The sequence below is a fragment of the Orycteropus afer genome, unplaced genomic scaffold (genome assembly GCF_000298275.1).
Source record: "Orycteropus afer afer isolate SDZICR_OR568_19922 unplaced genomic scaffold, OryAfe1.0 scaffold00059, whole genome shotgun sequence".
Lineage (NCBI taxonomy): Eukaryota > Metazoa > Chordata > Mammalia > Tubulidentata > Orycteropodidae > Orycteropus > Orycteropus afer.
The window spans coordinates 4,897,410-4,925,305 of record NW_006921646.1 but is presented as its reverse complement, the minus strand read 5'-3'; the positions used below and the strand labels follow the sequence as shown (position 1 = coordinate 4,925,305).

Here is a 27,896-nt window from a genome sequence, read left to right as displayed (position 1 = left end):
CTGAAGGGCAGCTAGTGGCTATAGTCTCAGCAGTTCCACCAGGCTCTATCGGACCAGCAAACCTGATCCCCCCCTTTTTTTTTCTCCAAATGATTTTGAGTTTTGTCCACATTGTTCTCCCTCTCTATCAAGGATCTCCTACATAGATCCCCTTCCAAGTGGATGACAGGGGTAGCTGGGCACCATCTAGTTCTTCTGAGTTATACCATTATTTATTGATTAGGTCCCCAATTAAAAAAAAAATGCCAATAAGTTGATTCTAACTCTTGGCTACCCCATGTATTATAGAGTAGAACTGCACACCACAGGGTTTCTATGGCTGTGACGTTTTGGAAGTAGATCACCAGGCCTCCAAGGTGCCTGCACATGGATTTGAACTGCCAACCTTTCAGTTAGTAGCCAAGCATTTAACTGTCTGTGCCACTTAGAAAACTTGATGGGGGCGGGGAGGTCGACTGTTTAGTTTGCTTTCCTTTTTTATTTGCTTTCCTAAACAATGCTACAATGAACAATGTGCTAAATTCTTTACCCATTGATTGTTGTCAAGTCAATCCAATTCATGGTGACCCCATGCATGTGACAGAGAACTGTGCTCCACAGGGTTTCAATGGCTGATTTTTCAGAAGTAGATCACTTTGCTTTTCTTCTGAGGTTCCTGTGGCTGAACTCGTACTTCCAACCTTTTGGTTAGCAGCCAAGAGCATTAACTGTTTGTACTACCACCCAGGGACTCCTAAATTCTTTGTCCATGTCCTGAATTATTTTCCTTTGGATAAATTCTTAGAAGTGGAACTGCTAGGTCAAAGGGACATATCTTTAAATCTGGTCATGCTTATTTTAATTGTGGCTCTTACATATTATCCATTTACAGTCAATTCTCAGCTATTCGAAGGTGGGTGTGGGTAATAGGGACAGAGCATTGGTCAAGATAATAGAAATACTATTGATGTTACCAGTGTACTTACATCTGAAAATGGGGCTATCTAGAAATTAGCAGTGCTCTAGCCAGAGTGGTGCAGTCAGAGAGAGAGGTTATGGGAGAGTGTCTGCTTTCTCTCACTTCAGAACTCCAGTTTAAATTCTTTCCTGCTGCTTCCTGGATGCACCAAAATTAGCTTTTTATCTCTGCCTCTGTGCACTTGTTTCTCTCCAGATCTTTGTCTTCAGAGTCTCTATTTTTCTCTGTCTCTGTCTTTCCAGCTGGAGGAGAAGCAACCCGTCTTCTGGTTTCTCCATTTGTAGGAAGTTAATGTTAGGCACAGCCGTTGCTGGGTGCTGAGAAGAGGGATAAATTTAGCTCGCTTTTTTATGCATCTCTGTATTTTCCAGCACCTTCTTCTACTTAAGAGCCTTCTTCTAGGCTTCAGGCTGCTAGGGTCTGGGGGACAGGGTCCCACAACAACCACAGCAAGTTGAGATTTTAAAGCAACACCATGGGCCCACTGTGTCCTGATAGAAAATGTGAGGTTGGCTGCTCTCAGTGCAGCCCTTGATCACCACATCCACTTCTGCTCCCCCATCTCCTTCATATTATCCAAATGCATGCTTATCTCCCCAGTCACGAAAGGGCAGGTCTGTGTGGCCCTCTTCTTTTCTTCTCAATGGCCTATCACTGTGCTTTGCCCATAGGAAACCTTTTACTATAGTTTGGGAACTCCTCAGGGCTAGGGTTGGCTCTTACATACGTAGGTCCACTGAGCCTCCCACAACACTTGGTGGGTGCTCGTTGTTCATTCCTTGGTTGAGCAAAGGAACATAAAAATGTGGAAGGAAGGAAAAGCAAGCAATGGAGATTCTCAAAGAGAAGAGTGCTTGACTTAATTACCCAATGCAAATGTGAAAACTCAATGCAAACGTAACCATTGCCAAGGAGTTGATCTGATTCATAGTGACCCCTCCTTGGGTTTCCAAGATGGTATCACTACAGAAGTAGATTGCCTTCCGGGGAGTGGCTGGTGGGTTTGAACTGCCTGCATTCTGGTTAGCAATCAAGTGCCTTAGGCACTACGCCACCAGAGCTCCTATACAAGTGTGAAGGTAAGATCATGTCATAGATAACAGAATCAACTCTATTGATGAGTGTGGCCAATTCACCAAGTTCTATGAGACTATTGTGCCAAGAATTCCAGTAGAAAAATAAGTAAATAAGATCCTGAGGCTGGAAGATTTTAAAGGGCACCAGGAAGCCATATCTCCAAGTTTCAGCCACTTAGAGAGTTTCCTACTCTTTTCTGTGGCCAAATCCATTTCTTGGAAATAGCTCAGGCTTTGGAGCCAGACAGATTCGGTTCAAATTCCAGCTTTATCACATACTATTGGGATCATAACTGGCAAGTTAAATAACGTTTTTCAGCCTCAATTTTGCCACCTGTAAAATGGGGATAGTAGTTACTTTATTTATTGGGAGCTCTGGTAGCATAGTGGCTAAGACACTTGCCTGCTAACCAGACGGCTGGCGGTTCAAACCCACCAGCCACTCCTCGGAAGGAAGGTTGGGCAATCCTACTTCCGTAGTGATAACTGCCTCGGAAACCCAAGGAGGGGTCGCTATGAGTCGGGGCCGACTCGACGGCACATAACAACAACAACAAGTTACTTTATTGGGTTGTTATGAGGATTTTTTTTTTTTTAACCATGCTTGTGCATAGTAGGTACTGGATACCAGTTATGCCCGTGATTCCCCATGTGACCATGGACAAGGTTTCTTGACGTCTCTATCTCTCTGCTATCTCATTTGAATGGGGCGGGGGATTATGATCCCTGCTTCACATCCTTATGAAAGTGTGGACAGGCTCACATGTGGATTCAAACATGCTAAGTAAAAGCACTGTACAGATGTACCCCATTTCAGAGCATGGTAGAGACATGGGCTGGATGTGATGTAGTATACACAACACATGCTTGACAGCAACACTCCCTCATTTGCCAACTTTGTTGTGTTGTTAGCTGCCGACTCATGGTGACCATATACATAATGGAATGAAATGGTGCCTGGTCCTGTACCATGCCCATGCTTGGTTCTGGATTAGACCACTATGCTCCGTAGGGTTTTCATTGGCTGATATTCACAAGTACTCCACCAGGCATTTCTTTCTAGCCAGTCTTAGTCTGGAACCTCCACTGAAACCTGTTCAGCATGATGGCAACATGCAAGTCTCCACTGACAGATGGGAGGTGGCTTTGCATGAGGTGCATCAGAATTGAACCTGGATTTCCTGCACGGAAGGTGAGAATTGCACCACTGAACTACTTAGTAGGAAAAAAGGGGGCTCAGAAAAAAATCACAGGAAGAGGATGGAAGGGTATAATTAGATATCTATTTATCTTATTTATTTGTGTTATGTTCCTCCCTTTAAGAGGGCAAGGATGATCTCTGTCTTGTTCATCCTTTTGTCCTAGCACTTAATAAACTGCCATGAATGCATGAATGAATAGTGAATAAATTAACGAGCCCAAGCAGTCAGAGGAGGACACTGAGATCCAGGGAGGGAAGTAGCTATTCAAAGTCGTCCAGACAGTAAAAACAGAGTTTCTCTTCTCCCTCCTCCGCACTGCCTTTTGCTAAGGAAAAAATCCTAGAAAGATGGACACTTGGCTGCTGACAATTTAAACTGCCGGGTAACCCGTTTACACAGTGCCGGAATTAGGTCTGCTGTGCAAGATGGGTCTGAGGTGGAGGATGGGACTACAGAGGCGCCTGTCTCCGGTGGGCTGGTAACCTAGCAACAATCTCTGGCTCAACCAATCATCGTGAGCCTCCTCCTGCGGCCGCCCCCGCTCCAGCTCCCCAAGGCAGCGCGCAGCGGGTGGGCCTAGGGAAAGGCAGGGGACGCAGCAGCCCCTGGGGAGGCGCCATCGAGCAGAGCCTGTGTTCCCAGGAAAACCCTGGCAATTTTCAGAATCACTCTATGGCATACCTGGGAGACGGTTGTTCCAACCTGGTCCCTAATTGTAGGTTCAATTTCCTGTGGGTATATCTTGACTGCCCTACTCCACTACAATAATAATTATTGTTATTATCCTAACAACAGTCATTTGCCCAAACAGACTTTCACACCTATAATCTCAGTTTATCCTCACAGTGGCAGCAAGCCCCTGAGGAACAGTGACCTGGCTTATTTATCATTTTATTTCTACAGGCCCACAGTACAGAGGCATTGGCTGAAAAACAGTTTGGCTTGAAATCACAGTGTCACCACTGGAAGGCCCATAGAGACCCTCTGGGGCACAGGATTTTCAGTCAGGGAGCCATTGTTCAGATGAAATCTTAGGTGGAAATAAGTATATAAAGCAACTAATAGCAAGACTGCACTGATTTAGGTCCCAGACCCTGCTTACTGGCCCTCCCACCCTTGGAAGGAAGCCCTTTAAAGCATAGTTCTTAAACTCCTAAGATTTTAGAAGCCTAGGTTCAAGCCTAGTCCAGTCTAATGGTCTCATTTTACAGGAAAGAAAGCCAGCTCAGGATAAAGTTTGAGTTCAATAAATATTTGTTGAGTGAATGAATGAATGAAGTGGATGAATAAATGAATTCCTGGATGGTGCAAACAGTTAAACATTTGAAGGTTGGTGATTTGAACCCATCCAGAGACGTCTCAAAAGACAGGGCTGGCAGTCTGTTTCCAAAAGGTCCCAGCCTTGAGAACCCAATGGAGCAGTTCTTCTCTATACGTACTCGGTCTCCATGAGTCAGAATCAATGACAACTAACAACATACCCCAAGTCAAGTCACGGTGTGGCAATGTTTTGTTTGTTTGTTTTGTATACCCTGTATGGGAGTCCTTGAGTGGTGCTAACAGTTAACACGCTTGTCTGCTAACCAAAAGGTGGGGGGTTTGAGTCCACCTAGAGATGCCTCAGAAGAAATACCTGGTGATCTATTTCCAAAACCTCAGCTGTTAAAAATTCTCTGGAGCACATTCTACTCAGACTTACATGGGGTTGCTATGAGTTGGAGTGACCTCAATGGCAACTGTTTGTTTTTTTTTTTCTTTTTTCCCTTTAATACACCTTAAGTCACAGACTGTGTGACTGTGTAGAACTGGCACTAGATATTTGAAACTTCACATTTTTCTGCTCTGTTTTGAATGCACCACAGGCTTTACTCAAAAACAAAACAACTCTGACCTACTAAGCAGCTTTCTTTAAAAAATAATATTTTTTTATGGGCAATAACAATCCTCCACAGAGACCTTTTACTAACCCTAAACGTTTACTGAAGGCATTGCCAGTAAAAGTTCAGATGGGCCTATATCAGGTTGCCATGGAAACAAAAGTGCCTCCCGCTGGTTTATCACCTTGGTTCCCTGCAAGGTGTCTATGGGCCTCTTTCCTTGCCTTGGGGCCCAGGCACAGGGCCTCACTTTGCCCCCCGTGATTCCTTCCTCCAGAATCCAAGCACAATCCCCCAACCCTTCCCTGAAGGGTCTTATTACTCATCCTGGGGTGAAACAGGCAGAAAGTTCTGGAAATCTGCAGCATTGTTGAGGCCATTGACCCTGCTCTCCTCTTTTTTTTTTTTCCGGTGAACCAATTCCTTTGGGATCCTGCTCAAAGGCACAAATCAATGCTGCCCCCCTTCTAGGCTGTGGCCTGTCCTACCCTAAAAATTCTCCCTGCACTATCAAGGGGATAGTGGGATGACGTAACAGCTGTGAAAGAGGCACCCTCCAGTCTTAAAAAGTTTTCTTGTTGTGGCCAGGGGACCTCCAGGTGAGCCTTTGCTGTATAGAGAAAAAGTCATCTCAGGGCATTTCCTGATTTGGGATTTTCTCAAATTAGGGCACCAGTGCAAAGGAATGCCCCCCTATGCCTCCCTACCAAACTAGATTCCTCCTCTCTTTCAAAATCATGATAATTAAGATTCATTTCTGCTGACTGGAGTTACTCTCTGCCATAAATGTCTGGCCTTTTGTTGATTGGGTCTGTTATCTGCATCTCCTTCTGGCTATGTTACATATGTATTGAAGTCCTCATGAAACTATGTCAGTTTCCATGCAATTTTTGAGGACCGCCTTGAAAACTGGGCAATGTGTTAGGCTCTGAGGCCTCATTGTCTCATTAAATGCTCACAACACTGTTTTGAGTTAAGTACTGCACTTACCTACTTTTACGGATAAGAAAACTGAGGTTCAGCTGGTAACTTGCATAAAGGCACATAGATAGAGACCAGCAGAGCTGGGCCTCAAGGTCCTCACAGGCCCAAAGCCAGTGTTCTTTCCATCACAACTCACTGTCTCCACCAGGGACACCCCCTTCATCTCATAGAGCCCCTGTTTCCCACTGTAAGGCAAGGGAGTGGGACCAGATGACTGCACCAAAGCTCTTGGGGACCTGCCTTTGTAGGATGCAGGTCAGGATACCTCCTGAAAGCACAGATGTCCCTGGGAGACAGAAAGGGACATGAGACCTTAGATTGTCAACCAAATACCCCCACAATGCAGGGACATTGGTTGAAACACAGTTTGGCTTGAAGTCATAGTCTTAATACTGAAGACCTATAGAGACCTGCTGAGGCTGTGGGTTTTCAGTCAGGGAGTTCTTTGTTCAGAAGAAATCTTAGGCAAAAACAACATGTTGTATATAATAGCTAAAAAACAGAGCTCTTCTGCTTTAAGATAAATGCGGTCACACATCCTGCCGCATTGGTCCTCCCAACAAAGGCACCTGTTATGAATTGAATTGTGTTACCAAAAAATATATAATTTCTAACACCTGTATTTGTGGATATGGAGCCCTAGAGGTGCAGCAGTTAAGTGTTTGGCTGCTAACAGAAAGGTCTGCTGTTCAAACCCAGCAGCTCTGTGGGAGAAACGACCTGGTGATCTGCTCCCATAAAGATTACAGTCTTGAAAACTCTATAGGCTGTTCTACTCTGTCCTCTAGAGTCACTATGAGTCTGAATTGACAATGGTAGCCATTTTTTCTGGTTTGGTATGCTTGTGGAATAAGGACCCCTGGTGGTGCAATGCTTAAGGCTTGGCTACTAACAGCAAGGTTGGTGGTTTGAATCCACTAGCTCCTCTGAGGGAGAAAGATGTAACAGTCTGCTTGCATAAACACTACAGTCTTGGAAACCACACAGGGCAGCTCTACCCTATGTATTGGGTTGCTGTAAGTCAGAATTGACTTGATGGGAGTGTTTTTTTTTTTTTTTTTTATGCTTATGGATGTAATCTCATCTGGTAATATGGTTTTATTTTCTTTGTTATGTTAATTAGGTCAGTGGGTATAGTGTGTGTCTTAAGCCAATCACTTTTGAGATATAAAAAGAGAGATTAGGCAGATGCAAGGAAACAAATGGAAAAAGATTGATGCCATGTGGAGATCATCAAGGAACCAAGGAAGAGCAGCTGAAAGAGACAAGGATTACCCCCCAGAGTGGACGGAGAAAGCCTTCCCCTAGAACCGGCACTCTGAATTCTAACATCTACCCTTCTAAACTGATAGAGTTCTGTTCATTAAAACCCCCCACTTGTGGCATTTCTGTCACAGCAGCACTAAGAAACTAAGACAGCACCTCTTCAAATGTGTATTTTTCTCCCCCAGGCGCAAAGTCCCTTCTCAGCCAGGCGGTTTCTTCACTGATCAGTAAACCAGTCATTGACAATCCTGCCTTCCCATCCACACCTACACATGGGCCAGTCACTGGATGACAGCAGACCCTGGGAAGGGCATGACCTCAGCCAAGGGCCCTTCCTGAGGAAGGCTCAGCCCGGAACCATCAGCAGGCTGCCCTAACTGGGAGCTAGGGGAATGAGCGCCTCCATCCTCCAGCTGAGTCTGAGCAGAGTACTGCTGAAACCCAGTAAAGTAAAAATTATTTTCCCCACCCTGGCACCTGGATGAGAATACATAAGTAAACATAAGTAAACTAAATTACCCCCAACTATTTTCCCACCTAAATTACCCCCCAACTATTTTCCCACCCCGGCACAAGAGTATTCAGTTCCTTAAAGAACTGAATGGAAAACATTCCTTCCTGCAAATGATAGACTTACTTAAAAGTATTTTAGAAACAACTTGTAAATTAACTCTGGCCTCGGACAATAGAAGTGTCTTAGAAACAACTTGTAAATTGACTCTGGCCCAGGGACAAGCATGTGGCACTAGGGCAGAAGGGAAATATTTCAGAAACAACTGTAAATTAACTCTGGCCCACGGACATAAGGGAACAAAAGTTAATTACTGACCCTCTCCCTTCTGCCCAAGCCCCTATCAGCTGATAACAAGAAACAAGAAACAGTGACTCATTTCACGTTCACACCCCAAATTCCTCAACCTTTTGTGAATATGCAAAACCCCCTCTCCTGAAATCTACAAAAACTGTGTTTCAATGGCACCTTGAGGAGTTAAGATCTGTGTACTAAACTACCCCTAACTCCATGTACTGCTGCTTTGCGATAAATAATTTTCTCTCCTCTCTGTTTGGGTGTGTAAACTGGGTGTGTAAACTGGGTGTGTAGACTGTTTGGGCGTGTAAACTGGGTGTGTAAACTGTTTGGGTGTGTAAACTGTTTTGGCCTGACTGCATACCAGGCAGGGACCCCATAACACTACCACACCCATGACACCCTGCCTAGAATGACCTCTTCTCTCCTCTCCAGGGGTATAACCATCCAAGGACACCATCCCATTTACCCTGTTTTGTGTGATCTCTAGTTTGCCCCAGAATCCTTCCACTGATTCAAGCACTTAATTTTGTGTACTGTCTTAATTGTTTCAGGTATTGTGTTTCATTTCATTGTTTCAACATTTTGGTTTTTTATCATTTACGGCACTCTGGTGGTGTAGTGCCTAGGCATTTGACTGCTAACCAGAAGGCTGGTGGTTCAAAGCCACCAGCCACTCCTCATAAGTAAAACTGGGCAATCTGCTTTCGTAGAGATACCGCCTGGGAAACCCAAGGAGGGGTCACGGCAGTGAGTTTGGTTTGGTTTTTTGGTTACCCAGCTTAAGATCTGCCACAGTCATAAACCTTCTCTGATTATACCTCCCTCTACACTTCTCTTTTCTTTTCCCAAACAATTGCCTTAGGCATTTACTTTCTGCATGATTTATCTCAGGCTATCTTGAGTAGATGTCTGGACTCCCTGGCTAGCTACCTTCCCTGAGGACAGAAACTGTATCACCTCCCTACATTGTTGCCTGGCTCAGTGTCAAACACTTAGTAGGTATTCAAGAATGAAAATGAATTATTTAATGCTCCATGAGCAGTGACTATTTCAGTTTTGTTCCCTCTTATATTCTCAGCACTTAATAGAGTACCTAGAACTTTGTAGGAACTTAATAAATGTTTCTTGAATAAATGAATGATTGAACTGATGGAGGAGACCAAACAGGGTCTTCTACCCTACTGGGCTGAGAGAAATCTTTCCAACTAATGCTCAAAACCAAAAAAACAAATTCACTGCCATCGAGTCGATTCCAACTCATAGTGACCCCTCCTTGGGTTTCCGAGGTGGTATCACGAAGGAAGTAAATTGCCCAACCTTCCTTCCGAGGAGTGGCTGGTGGGTTTGAACCACCAACCTTCTGGTTAGCAGTCAAACACCTTAGGCACTACGCCACCAGAGCTCCCAACTTGTGTTCAGGAAGGTGGAATTCTACAGTGTCTTAGCCAGATCTGAGGTTGTGGTGGAGCAAACCACGAAGCAGTTCACTCTGTCAAGCCTGGCCCTAACTCTTGCTCCCATATTGAGGGGCATAAGACCCTAAGCTGGGGCTGAATAGGAGACGTCTCTTTATATGGTGGATTTTTGAGGACAGAGTGGGATTACTCCCAAAATCATAGGTTAACTCCTAACTAGAATGGGAACCCAACCAGCCTGGGTTTTTTGTTTGCCTTTTTTTCCCGGTTTACATTGGAAATGGAGCTCAACAATTTTTGCTGAGTTTGATTCCAAAGTGAGCCAAAGAAAATAATGCTATTTTAATACTCTCAAAGTGAGATGGTTTTAAAATGGATCTACCAAATGAAATGTGGGATTCTGGATTGGATCCTGAATCAAATCCTGGGAAAAGAAAAAAAAATTAGAAAAAAAATGGTGAAATCTGAATAAAGTTCCAGTTTAGTTAATAGTAATGTATCAAGGAGCTCTGGTGGAGTAGTGCCTAAGGCATTTGACTGCTAACCAGAAGTCTGGTGGTTCAAAACCACCAGCCACTCCTCAGAAGGAAGATTGGGCAATCTACTTCTGTAGCGATACCTCCTCGAAAACCCAAGGAGGGGTCACTAGGAGTTAGATCCGATTCGATGGCAGTGAGTAATGTTGATGTCTCAGTGTTGACGAACATGCCATAGTTATGTAAGATGTTAACATTAGGGCAAACTGGGAGAAGGGTATTCAGGAATTCTTTATATATTCAGGAATTCTTTATACTATTTTAGCAACTTTTTGTAAATTTAATATTATCCCAAAATAAAAAGTTTATTTAAAAAACAAAATAACAAACTGACCAAGGCTGTTAGACATCAGTACCTGGCACGTGGCAGGGGTCTAATTAATGCTTGCTGGTATTAGAAGGAGCTGATCAATATCTGTCACCTATGTGAGTTGCTTTGATCATGCAGGCATTTCCAAATAGATGTTTTGTACAGTGGAATAAACACATTCAAAGTTATACCAGACTTTCCATTCAATGATCCTCCATTTAAAAGTCCAAAGGGTTGTTTGGACATAAAACAAAAAACCCAAACTCACTGCCATAGAGGCAATTCCGACTCATAGCGACCCCCTTTGGATTTCGGAGGAGTAAATCTTTGCAGAAGTAGATTGCCCAGTCGTCCTTCCACGGAGTGGCTGGTGGGTTTGAACCTCCAGCCTTCTGGTTAGCAGTCAAATGCCTTCAGCACTATGCCACCAGTGCTCCTTTGTTTGGATATAATGAGTCTTTTTCCATTTGATTGGAGAGGTCTAAACTGAAAACCTCAGTTACTTGGAGTGAATTCCAACATGGTAGTGGGAGTTACAACCACAACCACACAACATCATTTTTGTAGCATTTTAGAAAAAGAGCTTTCTGTATACATCATGTCGTTTGATCTTATTTTCTTAAACAATGTATAATCATTACAGGCAGTCCCCGGGTTACTAATGTCCAACTTATGGACAGCTCCTAGTTGCCTTTTAAAGTGGTTCTGTCATGGCCAACAAAGCAAATCAGGAACAAAACAGAAGTTTCCCAGTTTGGCAGTTTTGACACGGTACCCAGAATGGGGAAAATTACAGGTCAAAGCCCTGGGAGACTTGGAAGAGGAGCACTTAGCCCTTCAGGGCAGGCCTGTAGGAGAGCGACATGCATTCCATAGTTGGGCACCATCTATGAGCAGGGCAGCACTGCTTAGGACTACGCTCAAAATCTGAGGGCAAGAGATTTGATTAAGTTTCTAGCAAAACCTCAACCCATAATTTTTCCTGTTCTAGTCATCTTTCCAGTTCTCTGTAATTTTAAAAATTTAGGTCTTTTCCAATGACTTCATTGGCTGTGACTGAACCAGGCAGAACATGTTTGAAGCCCTGACAGAATCTCTCTCTTGCTCTTTTTTTTTTTAATTTTTATTGTGATTTGGGTGAAAGTTTACAAAGCAAACCCATTTTCTATTCTGCAGTTCACACACATTTTGTCACATGACATTGACTACAATGCCCATAATGTAACAACTCTCTTCCCACTTCCTTCCTTCTCTGTGTCCTTCCTTCCTGTGCATTCCTGCCCCTTCCCCCTCTAAGCTATCTCCCTGTGTAAACACTGCCCTTCTGTTCTCTGATCTCTCTAAGGAGTGTTTCTACCTGGTGTAAGTGTTCATCCCATATGCCTGTTTATTGTTTGGCTGGAAGCCACAGGAGTGAGTTCAATTCTAGGCCTGACGGGTAACTAGAGGCTGGTCTTGGGAGTTTCACCAAGCTTTATCAGACCTGCAAACTTGGTGTTTTTTATGAGCTCTTGACAAATTCTTAAAGACATAGTTAGGAACAGGTCTCATTCATAACCTGGGGACTGCTTATAGTTGGCCCATGGAGTTTGGTAGGAAGGCTTTCATGTTGCTTGCAGAGTAACTTCTGAAATCATGATTAGGAAGAAGGTGGAAATGTAGAAATAAAGAGAGATCCCAGTCTTTGCTCTGTTGCATAAACAGCATAAGCAATCGAATCTCTCTAAACCCTGTTTCCTCATTTGTAAAATGGGGCTAAGTATGGTCTCTACTTTACTGAGTTGTGAGGGGATTGAAGTAAACGATGCATGTGAAGTGTTTAGCACAGGCCTGGCATGCTCTAAGTGCTTGATAAATAGTAGCTAATCTTAGCATAGGTCACTGAGTGGTGCAAACAGTTTGCACTCAACTACTAACCTAAAAGTTGGCAGTTCAAACCCACCAAGTGGCACCACAGAAGAAAGACCTGGCAATCTGTTCCCATAAAAATTATAGACAAGAAAACCCTAGAGGGTTCAGTTATATTCTGTAACACATGGAGTGAGCATGACATGGGATCAGCTTGACAGTGATTTTTTTATTATTAGCACCAGAGTCCCTGGAGGGTGCAAAAGATTGACAAGCTTGGGTGTTAACTAAAAGGTTGGAGGTCTGAGCTTACCCAGAGGTGCTTCAGAAGAAAAACCTGGAGCCCAAAATCAGCCTTTGAAAACCCTGTGGAGCACAGTTCTACTCTGACACACATGCGGTCACCAGGAGTCAAAGTCAATTTGATGGTAACTGGTTATTATTAGCATGACACTAAGATGTGAATCAAAGGAGAGTATTTTTTTTTTTTTTTACAGAAAATACTGCCATTTCAGGCAGTTAAACATCTCTGGGAATGGTTTTAATGAAGGCATTCTTTATGAAAGTGTACCCAGCAGAGTTGGGATTGAACTCCAAGCTATATCCAAGCAACACACACACACACACACACACACTGGAGTCACCAACAACATATTACACCTTCTGAATGTCCTACTATGTGAATGTATTTCCAATTCAAAAATTTAAAATGCTTTCTGGTACACAAAACCAAAAACCACACCAGTTACTATCATGTTGACTGACTCATGGCAACCCTATGTGTGTCAGAGAACTGTGTTCTGTAGGGTTTTCAATGGTTAATTTTTATCAGAAATAAATCTCCTGGTCTTTCTTCCAAAGTGCCTCTGGGTGGACTTGAACCTCCAACTTTCAGTTAACAACCGAGGGCATGAACACACCCCTACAACAAGAGAAAATGGAGAGAACTTCCGGCTGCAGCAATATGGCAGACTGAGCTAACAAGGAACCTGTCTATCTTCAGAAGCAAAAACAATGACAGGTAAACAATACAATTGTAAGATATGATTGAGATCACAAGAAAAAAGGGAAGAAATAAAGAAGGAACTGAGCTGGAACTCCAGCCCAGTCCCCTTCTTCCTGAGAACTGTTCTCCACCAATCTTGGCAGTGTCTCATTCCTTGACTGAGTAACAGGAATGCAAAGGCACATGAGTAATCGAGGAAAGGAGTCATTAGAGCCATGGTTCTCACAGAGGTAGCCTTGTCCTCACAGTGCTAGCCCTGGAGGCCCCAGTGATCCTGTTGCCTGTAACAAACCTTGAACCACCTGCCAATGACAATAACACCAGTTGTCCTTGGCTCCAGGGCCCCAGGAGGTCAGTCACTAGGATGGCAGGAGCTGCCTGAGGCAGCACTGGATCTAGGCGTGAGTGACAGATCAAAATGCCTATAGTGCCCTCTGTATACTCTGTCTCCATGGGGTAGTCGTGGTGAGTCCTTCTATGCCCATGTTTGTGGGGTGGGGGTCCCCCACTGCTCCTCTTATCTTCTCATGTGCTTTCCAAGATCCTTTTGAAACCCATTTCTTGTCCAGAAGAACAAGCTGCCTTCCTTTCTGATAATGCAAGCAGTTCATACTAAAGGCTGCTGCAAAAGTCAATCTCGCAGTCACTCTTCCCCAGGGCACTCTCTCCCCCTCTTCATTTTACCTTAGAGAGGTCTTCTCTAGCCAACCCATCTATCACTGCACTTCTGCGCCATTCACCACAACCTAACCAGTTGCCATGGAGTCACCAACAACACTTTACACTTTCTGAATGTCCAACTATGAGAACTTATTTCTGATTCAAAAATTTAAAATGCTTTTGTAAGGTTATAGTAAGGAGAAGATGCACAAAAGTGAGGTTAAAGAGAAGTTTTTATTCTGCACTTCCGGGTGAGGTTTACGGGTCCCCAAGAGGGGCCTGGGCGAGGTTCACGGGTCTCTGAGAGGGGCCCGAGAAGTCGCGCGCGCCCGAGAAGTCGCGCGCCAGGCTGGGGAGGGGAGGGTTTATAGTCTTGTAGAGGACCTAAGTGAGGACACTAAGGAAATGGCGGGGTCCAATTAGCTGTTGGCATGGGTCTGCACCTAATTAGCATGAGGGGGCTTCACAGGAGGAAGTTTATTATCACATGGGACTTTCCAGCCTGGGCGGGTTCTGCCACCTCGGTTGTCTTATCAGGGTGTCTCATCAGGGCCTGACACCTGGAGGAAGCTGCCAACTGAAATGTTGGTGGCTTGAGTTTACTCCAGCCTAACAGCTTTCTGGTACACAAAACCAAAAACCAAACCAGTTACTATCACGTTGACTCTGACTCATGGCAACCCTATGTGTGTCAGAGAACTGGGTTCTGTAGGGTTTTCAGTGGCTAATTTTATCAGAAATAAATCTCCTGGTCTGTCTTCCAAAGTGCCTCTGGGTGGACTTGAACCTCCAACCTTTCAGTTAGCAACCAAGGGCATGAAGTGTTTGCACCATCCAGGGACAGCCATTGTACCCTTACCTTCCTATATTTTCTTTCTTGAGTCTGTATGCTGACCTGTTTCTCTATGTTTATTTATTTTTGGCCTGTTTTCACCACTATAATGTCAGCTCCATGAGGGCAGACATATGTCTTTTTCGTTCCCTGTGGAGCTCTGGTAGTGTAGTGCCTAAGACATTTGACTGCTAACCAGATGGCTGGCAGTTCAAATCCACCAGCCACTCCTTGGAAGGAAGGTTGGGCAATCTGCTTCTGTATTGATACTGCCTTGGAAACCCAAGGAGAGGTCACCATGAGTTGGATCCAACTCGACGGAAGTGAGTTCGGTTTGTTTTGGTTTACTGTATCCTCAGGTTCTAGAACACTTGAATAAATGATTGATGAATGGGTGGATGGTCTATTTTAGCGCTGAATTCAACAAGAAGGAGAAGTGAGTCTGGTCCTCAGCCTCTTTGTCTGCACATTAAGGAGGTAAGTCTTAAACAGTAGTTTTTAAACTTTAAAATAAATAGCTAGAACCATCTAAGATACAACTATTAGGTCTCTTTGAATCCATAGTAAAAGAGAAAGGAGGAAACCAAAGACTGAGAGAGGAAACTAATCTATAGAACTAATAGGCTACACAAACCATGACCTCATCTAACCTGAGACCAGAAGAACTAGATGGTGCCCGGCTATCACCCACCATTCTACTCATGAACATGGTAGATGGATCCTGATAGAATGGAAGCAAAATGTGGAGCAGAACTCAAATTCTTAAAAAGTCAAGACTCACTGGAGTGGTTGAGGCTGGAGGACTCCCTTGAGACTATTGCCCAAACAAACTCTTTAAACCTTGAACCAAAACTTCCATGAGGTCAATTTTTAACTAAATACCAGATTGGCTCATAAAATAAACAATATCACCCATGAGTACTGTGAATCTTTTAAAAATCATCTATATGAGACCAAACAGTCAACATTTACTCTAGAGCAAAGAGGAGAAGGCAAGGGAGCAAGGAAAACAGATTATTGGAAATGAAACAACCTGAACAGAAATGAGAAAGCTGACACATTGTAAAAAAAATGTAACCAATGTCACTGAACAAATTGTGTAGAAATTGTTAAATGGGAACCTAATATGCTGTGTAAACATTCACCAAAAACACAATAAAATATTATTTCATAAAAAATGCTTGGAGAATGATACAAAACAAAACTACTAGAACACTTCCTTTAAATGGAATTTAAAAAGATCTCTGCATAAGATGGACAATAGCAGGGCTGTACCTTTGAAGCTGAAGCCAGGGAAGACCCCAGGGCTGCAGTGTGCATCCTCCTCCTGCCTCTGCTCCCCTCCCATAGAACCCTGAAGCTCCTCAAACTCAGTTTGGAAACCACTGGCCTAGGTGAGATCCCCCTCCAGCTGGCCACTTTCTCTCCCAGGGTCTAGATACAATCATTTCTGAAACAAGGACCTTGGACTCACTGCCCTTCCTTCTATGACAGTGTAGTATTGTTTTTTTTTTTTTTTTTTAAAAAAAAAAAAACAATGAAACACCAAACTCACTGCCGTCAAGTTGATTCTAACTCATAGCGAGCCCCATTGGGTTTCTGAGGCAGTAAATATTTAGGGAAGTAGATTGCCCCCTCTTCCTTCTGATGACCAGCTGGCGGATTTGAACTGTCCACCTTCTGGTTAGCAGTCAAATGTTTTAGGGACTGTGCCACCAGAGCTCCTTTTGTAAGTCACATCCATAACTGCAGAAATCATACAGGAACCAGGAACACTCCAAAACAGAAATTGCAAAGGCACATGCAACGTCAAGCCCACCATCAGCCAGCAATCATCAGGAGTTTTTTTTGACAAACTCTTGTTTGACTAGCAGTTTGTGGGCTCCAGGGGAGCCACAAGACTTCAAATTGTTAACTTATCTAGCTAAAGAAATGAGACAAGACATCCAAAATAATTAATGAAATATAAAATCAAAAGCTAAAATTGGTGGGAGGATTCCATGGGCAAACTAGAGATAACAGAAAAGAAAGATCCAAGCAGGGTAAGTGGGGTGGTGTCTTGGGATGGTTATACTTCCTGCAGAGGAGTTGTTGTTGTTGTTGTTATGTGCCATCGAGTCGGACCCAACTCATAGCAACCCCTCCTTGGGTTTCCGAGGCAGTATCACTACGGAAGTAGATTGTCCAACCTTCCTTCTGAGGAGTGGCTGGTGGGTTTGAACCACCAGCCTGCAGAGGACAGGAGAGGTCATTTATGTGGGGGATGTCATCGGTGTGGTGGTGCTCTGCCTAGCCAGACCTCCTGGCAGGACTGAAGCACTCATTCCCCCAGCTGCCAGGAGAGCAGCCTGCTGATAGTTCATGGCTGAGCCCCTCCCCAGGAAGGGCCCTCGGCCAAGCTCATGCCCTCTCCTAGGGGCAGCTGGCAGCCAGTGGCTGGCCATGTACAGGTATAAAACGGACCATTGCAGGGCCAACTCAGCCCAGAGCTACCATGGAACAGGCTTGTGCCTCTGTTACAATTATAACCCAGTTCAAGTCTCCCTCTGCCCCCACTTGCTCACAGGTGCTATCAATAAACCTCCATTCACCCCTGGATTTCCAGCTATGGGTCTGCTTCCTGAGAAGCCCCATTTGAGTTACAGGCAGAGTTCTCACTCCTGCAAACCTTTTTGGCATATTTTCATATCACCCTTGGCCAAGGGGAAGTTAGAATTGCATTCCTGGTCGGAGGCCATGCACCCGTCTCAACGTCACAACCTGATGATGGATCTTGCATTTACAATTCCGGGCAGTACTATTCACAATAACCAAAAGGTAGAATTAACCCAAGAGTCCATCAACGGATGAATGGATAAACAAAATGTGATAGATATATATATTCATACATGTTGTGGAATATTATTTAGGCATGAAGAGAAATGAAACTCTAATACATGTTATGACATGGAGGGACCTTGAAAACATTATGCTAAGTAAAACACAGAAGAACAAATATGGTATGACTCCACTAACATGAAATACCTAGAGAAAGCAAATGCATAGAGCCAAAAGTTTATTGGTAGTTATCAGGGGCTGAGATGAAGGGGGAATGAGACATTATTGTATATGGAGTGCTGAGTTTCTGTTTGGAGTGATTTTAAATGTTTGGAAATGGATAGCCGTGATACTTGCACATGTTGAATGCAATTAATGTCACTGAATTATACACTTAAAAATGGTTAAAATGGCAAGTGTTTTGTTACATATATATTACAAACAAAAAAATCCCATGAAAAACCAAAGTGGAATGAAGGATACATGCAACCTACTATGTGAGTTTAAAATTATTTCAAAATGAAAAACATGAAAACAAAAAGCAAGATAAAGCTGGTTGGGGAGTGTATAGATGAAATACAGTTGGTAAAAGCTGACAAATGTTGAAGTTGGGTGATAGATACATGGGGATTATGGTATTATCCTCACCTACAGTTTGAGATTTTTCTATATGAAAAGTTTAGAAATATACGTGAATCTTCATAGCAGAATTACTTTGGAGCTATTTACAAAACAGCCAAACTTATCCGTCAACTGATAAAAGGAAAAATAAAATGTGGTATATCCACACAATGGAATATGATTCAATCATAAGATGGAATGCTACGGATACAGGTCACAACATGGACAAACCTTGAAAACATTCTAAGTGAAAGGAGCCAGGAAAAAGGACCACAGATAGTATGAGTCCACTTACATGAAATGTCCAGAACAGGCTATCGTGAATTAAGTTGTGCCCCCTAAAAATACATGTTGAAGTCCTAGTCCTTGGTACCTGTGAATGTGACCTTGTTTGAAAAAATGGTCTTTGAGGATGGTATCAGTTACATCATACCAGAGAAATGTGGTCCTGGTGCAATTTGAGTGGTGTCTTATAAAAGAGATAAGACTTAGAGAGACAGACAGAGGTTAAAGATGACTACATACCACACAGTTACGCTGCAGCTGCAAAACAGTGAACACTTGGGCCTACCAGAAGTCAGGAGGGTCAAGAAAGGACCTTATTCTAGAGCCTTTAACCAGAAGGTTGGTGGTTCAAACCCACTAGCCACTCCGTGAAGGAAGACTGGGCAATCTACTTCCATAAAGATTTACCACCTCAGAAACCCAAAGGGGTCGCTATGAGTCAGAATTGACTTAATGGTAGTGAGTTTGGTTTGTTTTTCTAGAGCTTTTGGAGAGGACATGGACATGCCAATGGCCTGAGTTCAGAGTATTAGCTTCTAGAAATACGAGACAATAAATTTCTGTTCTTATAGTTTGTGGTACTTTGTTACAGTAGTCCTAGGAAACAAAATGTGCTGCTGAGATTGAGAAGCATTGAGTGTGATGAGCATTTTTTAAATGAGTAGAAGAGAATAGAAAATATAAAAATTATAGCTTAGAGTATAGGTAAGTATTCTATCAGAAACTTTTAGTTTTGTGTTCACACATGTATACACGGGACCACAATATAAAAAATATATATATTTCTTACTGTGGGTTTTAGTCCAGGAGTTTGAAGATCTGGGCTTAGAAGACATCTCAGTCAACACACTAAGTGATGTAGGAATTGCGCCAGCAGCAACCAGGCAGGTAGCCTCTCTGAGGGCATGTGCTTCTCTTCTTTGAGGATGGTCCCTTCTCAACTTGGGTAGCTCTGTTGAGCTGAAGCTGCCTCTCTGAAACTCTCACGTGGGCCCCCGACACTAGTCAACCTGTACTTATCACCACTCCACAGAAGACGTCACATTTCCTCACTGCCAAGTCTTTGCTGTGCTAAGTCTGCTAGACTCCTAGGTTCCTGCTCAACCTGTCTCTACCTGATCAACTTCTATTTATCTCAATGAATTATCTCAATTGCCACTTGCATGCTCCCTCCCTCTGTACTCTTATACTTTTAAATTTTCTAACATTCAATTGGAACTTTCTTAGATTATAACTACCTGGCAGCTAGCTGCCTTAGAGTCTGAGTAGACTGTAAGCTCCCAGAGGGTGAAGGCAGAGTTTTATTTTGTATTGTATCTTTGCATCCTCTTCAGTGCCAACATATGCTCAATAAACATTTGTTGAATGAGTGATTGGCTTGCCATGTAGTTGTTATGGGGGACTAAGGCATTTGATTGCTAACCAGAAGGCTGGAGGTTCAAACCCACCAGCCACTCCTCAGAAGGAAGGTTGGGCAATCAACTTCCTTGATACCACCTCAGAAACCCAAGGTGGGGTTGCCATGAGTCGGATCTGACTCCATGGCAGTGGGTAGTAGCTTAAGTGAAGGTGAGGTGGGTTTTAAGTTGGTCCAATCTCTATTCCTTGATAAGAAAGACCGATGTTTTTTTAAAGTTATGTAAATGCAGCTTTAAGGCAAATTCCCAACCTAACTTCTGACCAGATTGGAAATTTTAGAGCCCCGACTGGTTGTCACGGAGACCATCTCTCCTCAGATGGATGAATGAATTAGTGAACGTTTACTGCATCTCTAATGAAAACCAGCCACTGTGTCAAGTGTTTTTATAAATGTTTTCATGCACCCCTAAACTGGCCCTATCACAGAAGTAGGCACACATGTCAGATGGGACCTCTGATCTTCAGCTCTCCCTAGAACAAAATATACCACCTCAGGGTAAAACAGCTCAATCTGAGGACAAAAGGAAGGGACAAGGCTTCAAGGAGAGAGGCCCCGGGGACCATGTGTTTAAGAATTCTTTTTAAAAAGAGACAAAACTATGGTCACATGCAGATAGCATGATTGTTTACCCAGAAAATACGAGATAATCAGCCAGTAAACTTGTACAACCATGAAGGGGGTTCAACAAGGTTGCTCAAGCAAGAATAATATACAAAAGCCATCACCATTACATCAGCAATAATAAATTAGATTAGAACATGCCATACAAAAAAGATTCCATTTTCCATGGCAAAATTATAAGGCCTCCAGAAAGAAATCTAATAAAAGACATATAAAATCTTTATTGAAGGACAAAAAGACCAGAATGAATAGAGAGATAGACCATATTTCTAGATGAGAGAAATGTAATTTCAATAGAAGATGTCAATGGAGCTTTCACATGGAAAAACAAAGGGCTAAGAATAATAGAGGCAACATAAGCAGAAATTTTGACAAAGTGGTAAGGGAACAGAAAGTACAGAAAGAGGAGGAGGAGGACTTGGCATCTATAAGGTACTCTTATAAGACTACAATGATTAAAACAGTGTAATATTAGTGCAGAAATAGACAAATTAGCCAATGGAAGAGGAGACAGTCTTCAAAGACAGACACATATGCATCTAGGAATGTGAATATGTCAGAAGCAGCTTTTGAAAGGAGTGAGGAAAGCCTTGTCTACAAAGAACTCTGGTGGTGCAATGGTTAAGAGCTTGGCTGTTAACTGAAAGGTTGGCAGTTCAAACCCAGCCAGTGGCTCCACAGCAGAAAGGAAAAAACCAATGGGGCAGTTCTATGCTAACTTATATGATCACTGTGCGTAGTAATTGCTGTCATACTAGAGGGAAATATGCCACGTGGGCAGAGGAGACACAAACAACATTGCAATGTTGTTTATAACAGTAAAATATTGGCCTTGTCCATCAATAGAATGGATAAATGAACTCTGATGTGGTCTTAATGGAGCCATACTATGTAGAAAGAGGTAAAGAGCTTTGAAGAAAGACAGGAGACTTGGTCCTAGTTCTTTTTCTGCTTCTGAGGATGGGACCTTATATAAGTTTCTTTTCTCTTTACATGTAATGCTATTTCCCAGATATTCTTGTGGTTTGCTCCTGTACACCCTTCAGATCTGTGTGCAAATTCCACCTGCTTAGATAGAATTCCCACTATCCATACAACCAGCAACCCTATCCCCCTAACATTGCTTTGCCAAGAGGCAGTGTACTTTAAAGGATAAGAACATAGATTCTAGTGCCAGACTGGATTCAAATCCCAGCTTTACTAAGGGCTGTTTTATGACCTTCAGCAAATTATTGAAGCTTTCTGTGACTCAGTTTCTTCCTCTGTAAAATGGGGATAATAATAGTTTTAATTTCAGAGGGTTGTTATCTGGAATAAATAAGTTAATACACCAAGGGCTTAGACAGTGCCTGATATAAAGTAAGTACTTTTTAATAGTTAATTATATGGGAGTTAAAATAAATGAACTAGACTACAGTGAAGTGGATAAAAGCCCATAAACATGATCTTGAGTGAAAAGAGCAGGTTGCGTATTTATCTCACCCTTCCCTGAACTTCTGCCATAATTAAGGGCAACGCATAATTAAGTCTAGTCCTTGATTACTTGCGTAAGCGATGTAATGATCTTGCCCCTGCTTCTCCTACCTCTTGGCCCACCTCCTCCTTCTCACCCATTAATCTCCAGTTCCACTGTTCTTGCTACTCCTACATCCTGAATGTTCTTCCCCAGATTTTCAAATGCCATGTTCTCTCACTTGCTTGAAGAGTCCTTCTCTGATTACCCTTCCTGAAATACCCCAATTATTATTCTCTGTCCCTTTCCTGCTGTAATTTTCTTTATAGATTATATCACTTTGTGAGATTTCATTGCAAGGCTACCTATTTGAATGTTTCCTCTCTCTAGAATCTCTGCTCCACAAGGGCAAAGACTTTGCCCTCAGTGCCTGGAACACAGCCCGCCACAGAATAGGTGCTCAGCAAATAAGAAAACACCCCAAGGCAGCCTATGTGTTGTTGGGAAGCTCTAGCACCAGGTCCAGACTCTTTGGGGCTCTTGGGAGCTCTGGTAGCGTAGTGCCTAAGGCACTTGACTGCTAACCAGAAAGTTGGTGGTTCAAACCCACCAGCCACTCCTCGAAGGAAGGTTGGGCAATCTACTTCCGTAGTGATACTGCCTCGGAAACCCAAGGAGGGGTCTCTGTGAGTTGGGTCCTACTCGACGGCATATAACAACAACAACCACAGGGATGTGTCTGCCCCCACTCTCCTCCCCTCGGGACTGTGCTTTTTCCTACTGAGGTCAACATCCAGGCCCCATCATTCCCTCTGGGGCCGCTGGCCTAGTAGGACAGAACTTGAAAGGAAATCTTCCATATTCTTCCTACTCCCACTTCCAGTGTCTTCCTTGACTTGTCTCTTCCCCACAAGCCCATCTTTCCAACCAGCTGGAAGCAGATTTGACAATTCCATCTCCCCCTAAGGTGTTAAAGATACAGTGTTGCTCCTTCCAAGGGTATTTGCATTTTAAAAGTGGCCCAGTAACGCTTAACTCCAACAGTTGACCTTATCCTGGTGTAATTTCTGACATCTGATGTTCGAGAAGAAGATAAGCCTTCCTGGCTTAGATCTCACCCTGTAGTTCACTCCAGGCCCTGGAGACAGGGCATCTCCCAGATACAGGCATTGAAGGAAAGGGAAAGACAGGTCCAAGTTCACACAGTAGACCAGAGACTGAGACTGGGGAACTCCCAGCCTTTGAACATCCCAGCTGCCCTTCATTTCCTGCCACCTAGAAAGGCTGGCCTGGTTCCCAAAAGCATCCTTCCAGAAACCTCCGGGGGCTCAGGGAACCCAAAACAAAGTCCTTACCCATTTCAATCCCGCAGATGGCCAGGGCTGCGATCACAGCACCTGCTGACGTCCCAGCGAAGCGATGAGCCGTGTCTAGCATCCTGGGGGCCAGGTCCCGCAGGGCGTCCACAGCCCCAGCCTGGTAGAAGGAGAGGAACCCGCTGCCTGAGAAGGAGATGGAATGAGGGGTGTCTGGGTCCCCCTTGAACACCTGTTCTTCCATCTCCTGAGCCTTGGGCCTCCTGTAGTGGGGAGGAACCTCTCTTTACCACTGGCCTGTGGCTCCCTGTCAGGACTTGCTGCCAAGTGTCCCTGCCAGGCCCGGAGCCTGGAATGCAGGCTCTACCCGATCTGCTGTGGCACCGCAGGTGGCTCAGACAGGAGCCGCCCGGACCTGTTAAGTTGCACCAGGGCTCCAGCCCCAGGATGTGGCACAGAAAGTCTTCCGGACGTGTGAGCAGGGTCTCGGTGCTGTGAGCCGCCCCTTGGCTTCATTGCTTAACTGGATCCATCACCAGCATAGTCCGCAGCCCTCTGCCCAGTCTTTCTCTACTTAGGAATGATCAAGGCTCCCTGAGCAGGACCAGGACGGAAGAGGCTGACATTGCTCAACCTTCAGTCACCACACGATGAGTTGAGTTGCAAAACCTCAGCTGATAGTTACCGGTTAGGCACGTCCCTACCTGACACACAGTGGCAGTGAGGGAGTTAAATGCTAGCCTTCTCCAGGAGGACGGTGTCCCCCCACTCCATCCCCACCAGAGGCTGGGCTGCTATATGAGGCTCTTGTTTATGAGCAGGACACACACACACTCTCCAAGGACCCACCCCACCCCAACTCCGCCCCCACATCCCCATAGCCCAACCCCCTCTCCACACCCTGGCTGAAGGCCTCTCACTGGGCACCTTCTCAGGTTCCCTGTGGTATGTGTGATGTGTTATCCAATTATTTTTATTTGTCCTTTTTACACAAGCACCCCTTTGTTTATTCACGTTTGTTTATTCACCTGTTAAGACTGGCCATGGGCAAAATTGTAAAGGAAGGAAAGATTGGTTTCAGGGGCTCCACCCACTATGGCTACCATCTCTTCTCCTGGGCCCTTCTCTGACCCTTTAATCCTTGGTCAATGCCCTCACCCCAAGTCTCCAAAGCCTTATGCCGTCTTCTAAGAGTTTTGGAGGAAATCTGTTTGAGATCTAGACCATTCTAAGTGTTTGGGGCTTCATATTGAACACTCTTCTGTCTACTTTGAAATGAGAAGTTTGAGATGGCAGTATTCAATTCCAAGGACTAACACCTTGGGATCTGGATCAGGGCAGAGAGATATTTTGGAGCCTGGGAGGGGGGTGTATACGGAGACCAGGGTTGTACACCACATAGGTTCATGCAGACCATAGTGGGAGTGCCCCCTCTGGTACTATGCCACCAGACCCTGGCAAGGAGGGGCTCTTCCACAGCCTGTACATTATATTGCATGGATGTATCAAATAGGACTGATAAGACACCTCCCCCTGGAGACTAAATAGTGGCAGGACCAGAATTAGAATTGAGACACCAAGTCCCCCACCCAAAGCAACCTCTCTGTTAGGATGTGATATCAGTGATTTAATTAGTCCCAGGAGTCCCATCAACTCTGGTGGTCTCACTGATCCATAGCGGAATTCCACAAGGAGGGCATTTCGAAGGATTCAGTTAGGAGTTTCCTGTCTTGAGTAGGTTGTTTCAGGTACATGATTGCCTCAGTTGGGAAAGAGAGTTTTCATTTGAATAACAGAGAATGAGAGAGAGAGAGAGAGAGAGAGAGAGAGAGAGAGAGAGTGTGTGTGGCGTACTACTAGGGTGGAGGGCCAGGAGGTTGAGGGGTTAGGGGGTGAGACAGAGTGGAAGCCAGTCAGCTTTGGGAAGATAGAGACTCTGCCTCCTTCCTAGGAAATCAAGTCAACTCTACTGAGTATTTCTGTGTGCTCAACTGTGTATCTGGTGCCTTGGGGGATGAGAATGAAGTGGAATCTCCACCCTCAACTCAGATACTCTAGGCTTCTTGGGGAATAAGAGAGCTGAATGTGAAATAACTGGAGAAACAAACAAACCCATTGCTGTCGAGATGACTCCTTATAGGACAGAGTAGAACTTCCCCACAGGGTTTCCAAGGCTCTGGTAGCATAGTGCCTAAGGCATTTGACTGCTAACCAGAAGGCTGGCAGTTCAAACTCACCAGCCACTTCTCAGAAGGAAGATTGGGCAATCTACTTCCATAGTGATACTGCCTCAGAAACCCAAGGAGGGGTTGCTATGAGTCGGGTCTGACTTGACGGCACATAACAACAACAACAACGAATCTTTATGGGAGCCGATTGCCTCATCTTTCTCCTGTGGAGCAACTGGTGGGTTCAAACTGCCAACCCTCTGACCTGTTAGTTAGCAGTCAAACGCTTTAACTACTGTACCACCAGGGCTCCTAGAAAATCATACAATGCAGTCTATTAGTACTAAATTGTGCAGGGCTGTGATTTATGCCAGAAGAGTTAAGAGAGGTGGGTGATGAGCATGGGCTAAAACCATCAGAGAAGCCTTGTGGTGGAGCTGTGGTTTTGAGGATTTGAGAAACTGGGTGGAGGAGAGAGGGCGTTGTAGCAAGGAACCTTATAGAGCCGGGGATGAGTGTGACAGGAGACAGTGTACACAAGAAAAAGGGCTTTGGCCCAGAAAGACATGGTGCTGAATCCCAGCTCTGCTATATATAGGCAGTGTGACCTGTGTGGCCTCAGTCTTCCTCATCTATAAAAGGGACAATTAAAGATTAAATATAAGGCTATAAAATGCCTGGCATATTGTATATCTATTATTATCAGAGGGCAGTGGGGCCCAGGCTTTGGGACAGATGGACCTAGGAGAAATGGTGGAATGAAAAGGTGAGGTTGAAAGAGGAAGAAGGTTTGATCTATGTGTGGGAGGAACTTGCTAAGTTCTCTGAAAGTAGAGTCTATGAGTTGGGAGCAACTCCCTGGCACCTAAAAACAGAGTCTTGGAAGGAGGATGAGACAGGCTGGAGGGTGAGGGTGGAGGATGGTACCCATTTACTAGGGATGTTGATGGCCAGGCTGGGGAGGCAGCTGAAGGAAGACAAGTTAATGAAGCCATTGCCACAGAGGACTTTCAGGACTGAGGACTGGTTGGATGGGAAGGATGAGTCATGGTTGTTGACTATGAATGAGGAGGGGTGAGGCTTCCTTTGGTAAACGTGGGGAAACTGGGTGGAGAATGAAAATTCATTTTACTTTGGATGTGTCTGAGACGACAGCAAGACATTGGAGCTGCATATGAGGGGCAGGGACAGCTCCAGAGAGGGGCTAGCGCCCCTACAATTGAGGCAGCAGAAAAGAGTAAGTGGACAGAGATGGGCACAGGACACATTGAAGGGAAGTCAACCTTGAACAAGTATTCTACTTCTGTGTCCTCTCAATGCTCTCAGTGAAATAAAGAGTGAGACCACCTACACACAGGGTCTGCACAGGGCTCAAGAAAGCTGAGACCCTCAAGATTGATGCCTTATCCTGACAGCTCTGGCTTCCCCAGGCTTGGCTGTTGAGTGGGTGCTGGTCCTCAATTAATGAACATATCTTCAATTTCATGGGGTTCTTGCAACCCATTTGAGGAGTTTCTGAGGGACAGTGAAGACTGCAGCAGATGTAGCACAGGCTCTAAGCAAACAAGCCAGTACCAAGCAGTTATTGTTGAGTCCATTCCGACTCATGGTGACCACATGTGTGTCTGAGTAGAACTGAGCCTAGCTCATTAACTGTTTGTACCATCCAGAGAGTCCATGCAAACAGGCAAACTGTAGACATCCAAGTTTGCTCACCATAGGGCCCTATGAGAGCTTTTAACCTGGACACCAAGTGCCAACACCACAGCACTTTCTACATGTCTGGCAAGGACCAATGGGCCAAAGGGCTTTGTCCTGTGCTTGGTGTTAAGGGATCAGGAAGGTTCATCTCATATCCCTTTGTTTCTGGTGTTATACTTAAAGCCCTAAGAACTTCCAGTGGATGACACTGAGGAAGAATCACTTTTCAACATTTCTGCACTTGATTTTAAGTCCTCTCATAATCCTCTCAAGTGTTTTCAGTTAACATCACTCATATGACTCATCGGCCCTGAGGAAATCACATGCCGATTTCTTATCATGCACAACTCCAACGAGACACCTGAAATGCATTTATGGAAGAATCTGGTGTATCCACAGTATGTTGTTGTTATTGTTAGGTGCTGCTGTGTCAGTACTGACTCAGCAACCCTATGTACAACAGAACAAGACATTGCCTGGTTCTGTGCCATCCTCATAATCATTGCTATGCTTGCGCCCATCGTTGCAGCCACTGTGTCAATCCATCTTATTGAGGACCTTCCTCTTTTTTGATGACCATCCAGTTTGCTAAGCATGATATCCTTCTCCCAGGGCTGGTTCCTCCTGAAAATATGACCAAGGTACAAGAGGCAAAGTCTCACCATCCTTGCTTCTAAATTCATTCTGGCTGTACTTCCTCCAAGATAGATTTG

At 44.3% G+C, this 27,896-nt stretch overlaps 1 protein-coding gene across 1 annotated transcript in view; it reads right to left on the bottom strand.

The window, feature by feature from the left end:
* The window catches only part of PNPLA1 (patatin like phospholipase domain containing 1), a 68,185-nt gene extending 44,627 nt beyond the window's left edge, over positions 1 to 23,558 (bottom strand). Inside the window, exon 1 of the mRNA XM_007939452.1 lies at positions 23,354 to 23,558. Coding sequence (XP_007937643.1) covers positions 23,354 to 23,558 — 205 coding nt within the window. The remainder of the gene's footprint in view (positions 1 to 23,353) is intronic.
* Positions 23,559 to 27,896: the final 4,338 nt, after the last annotated feature.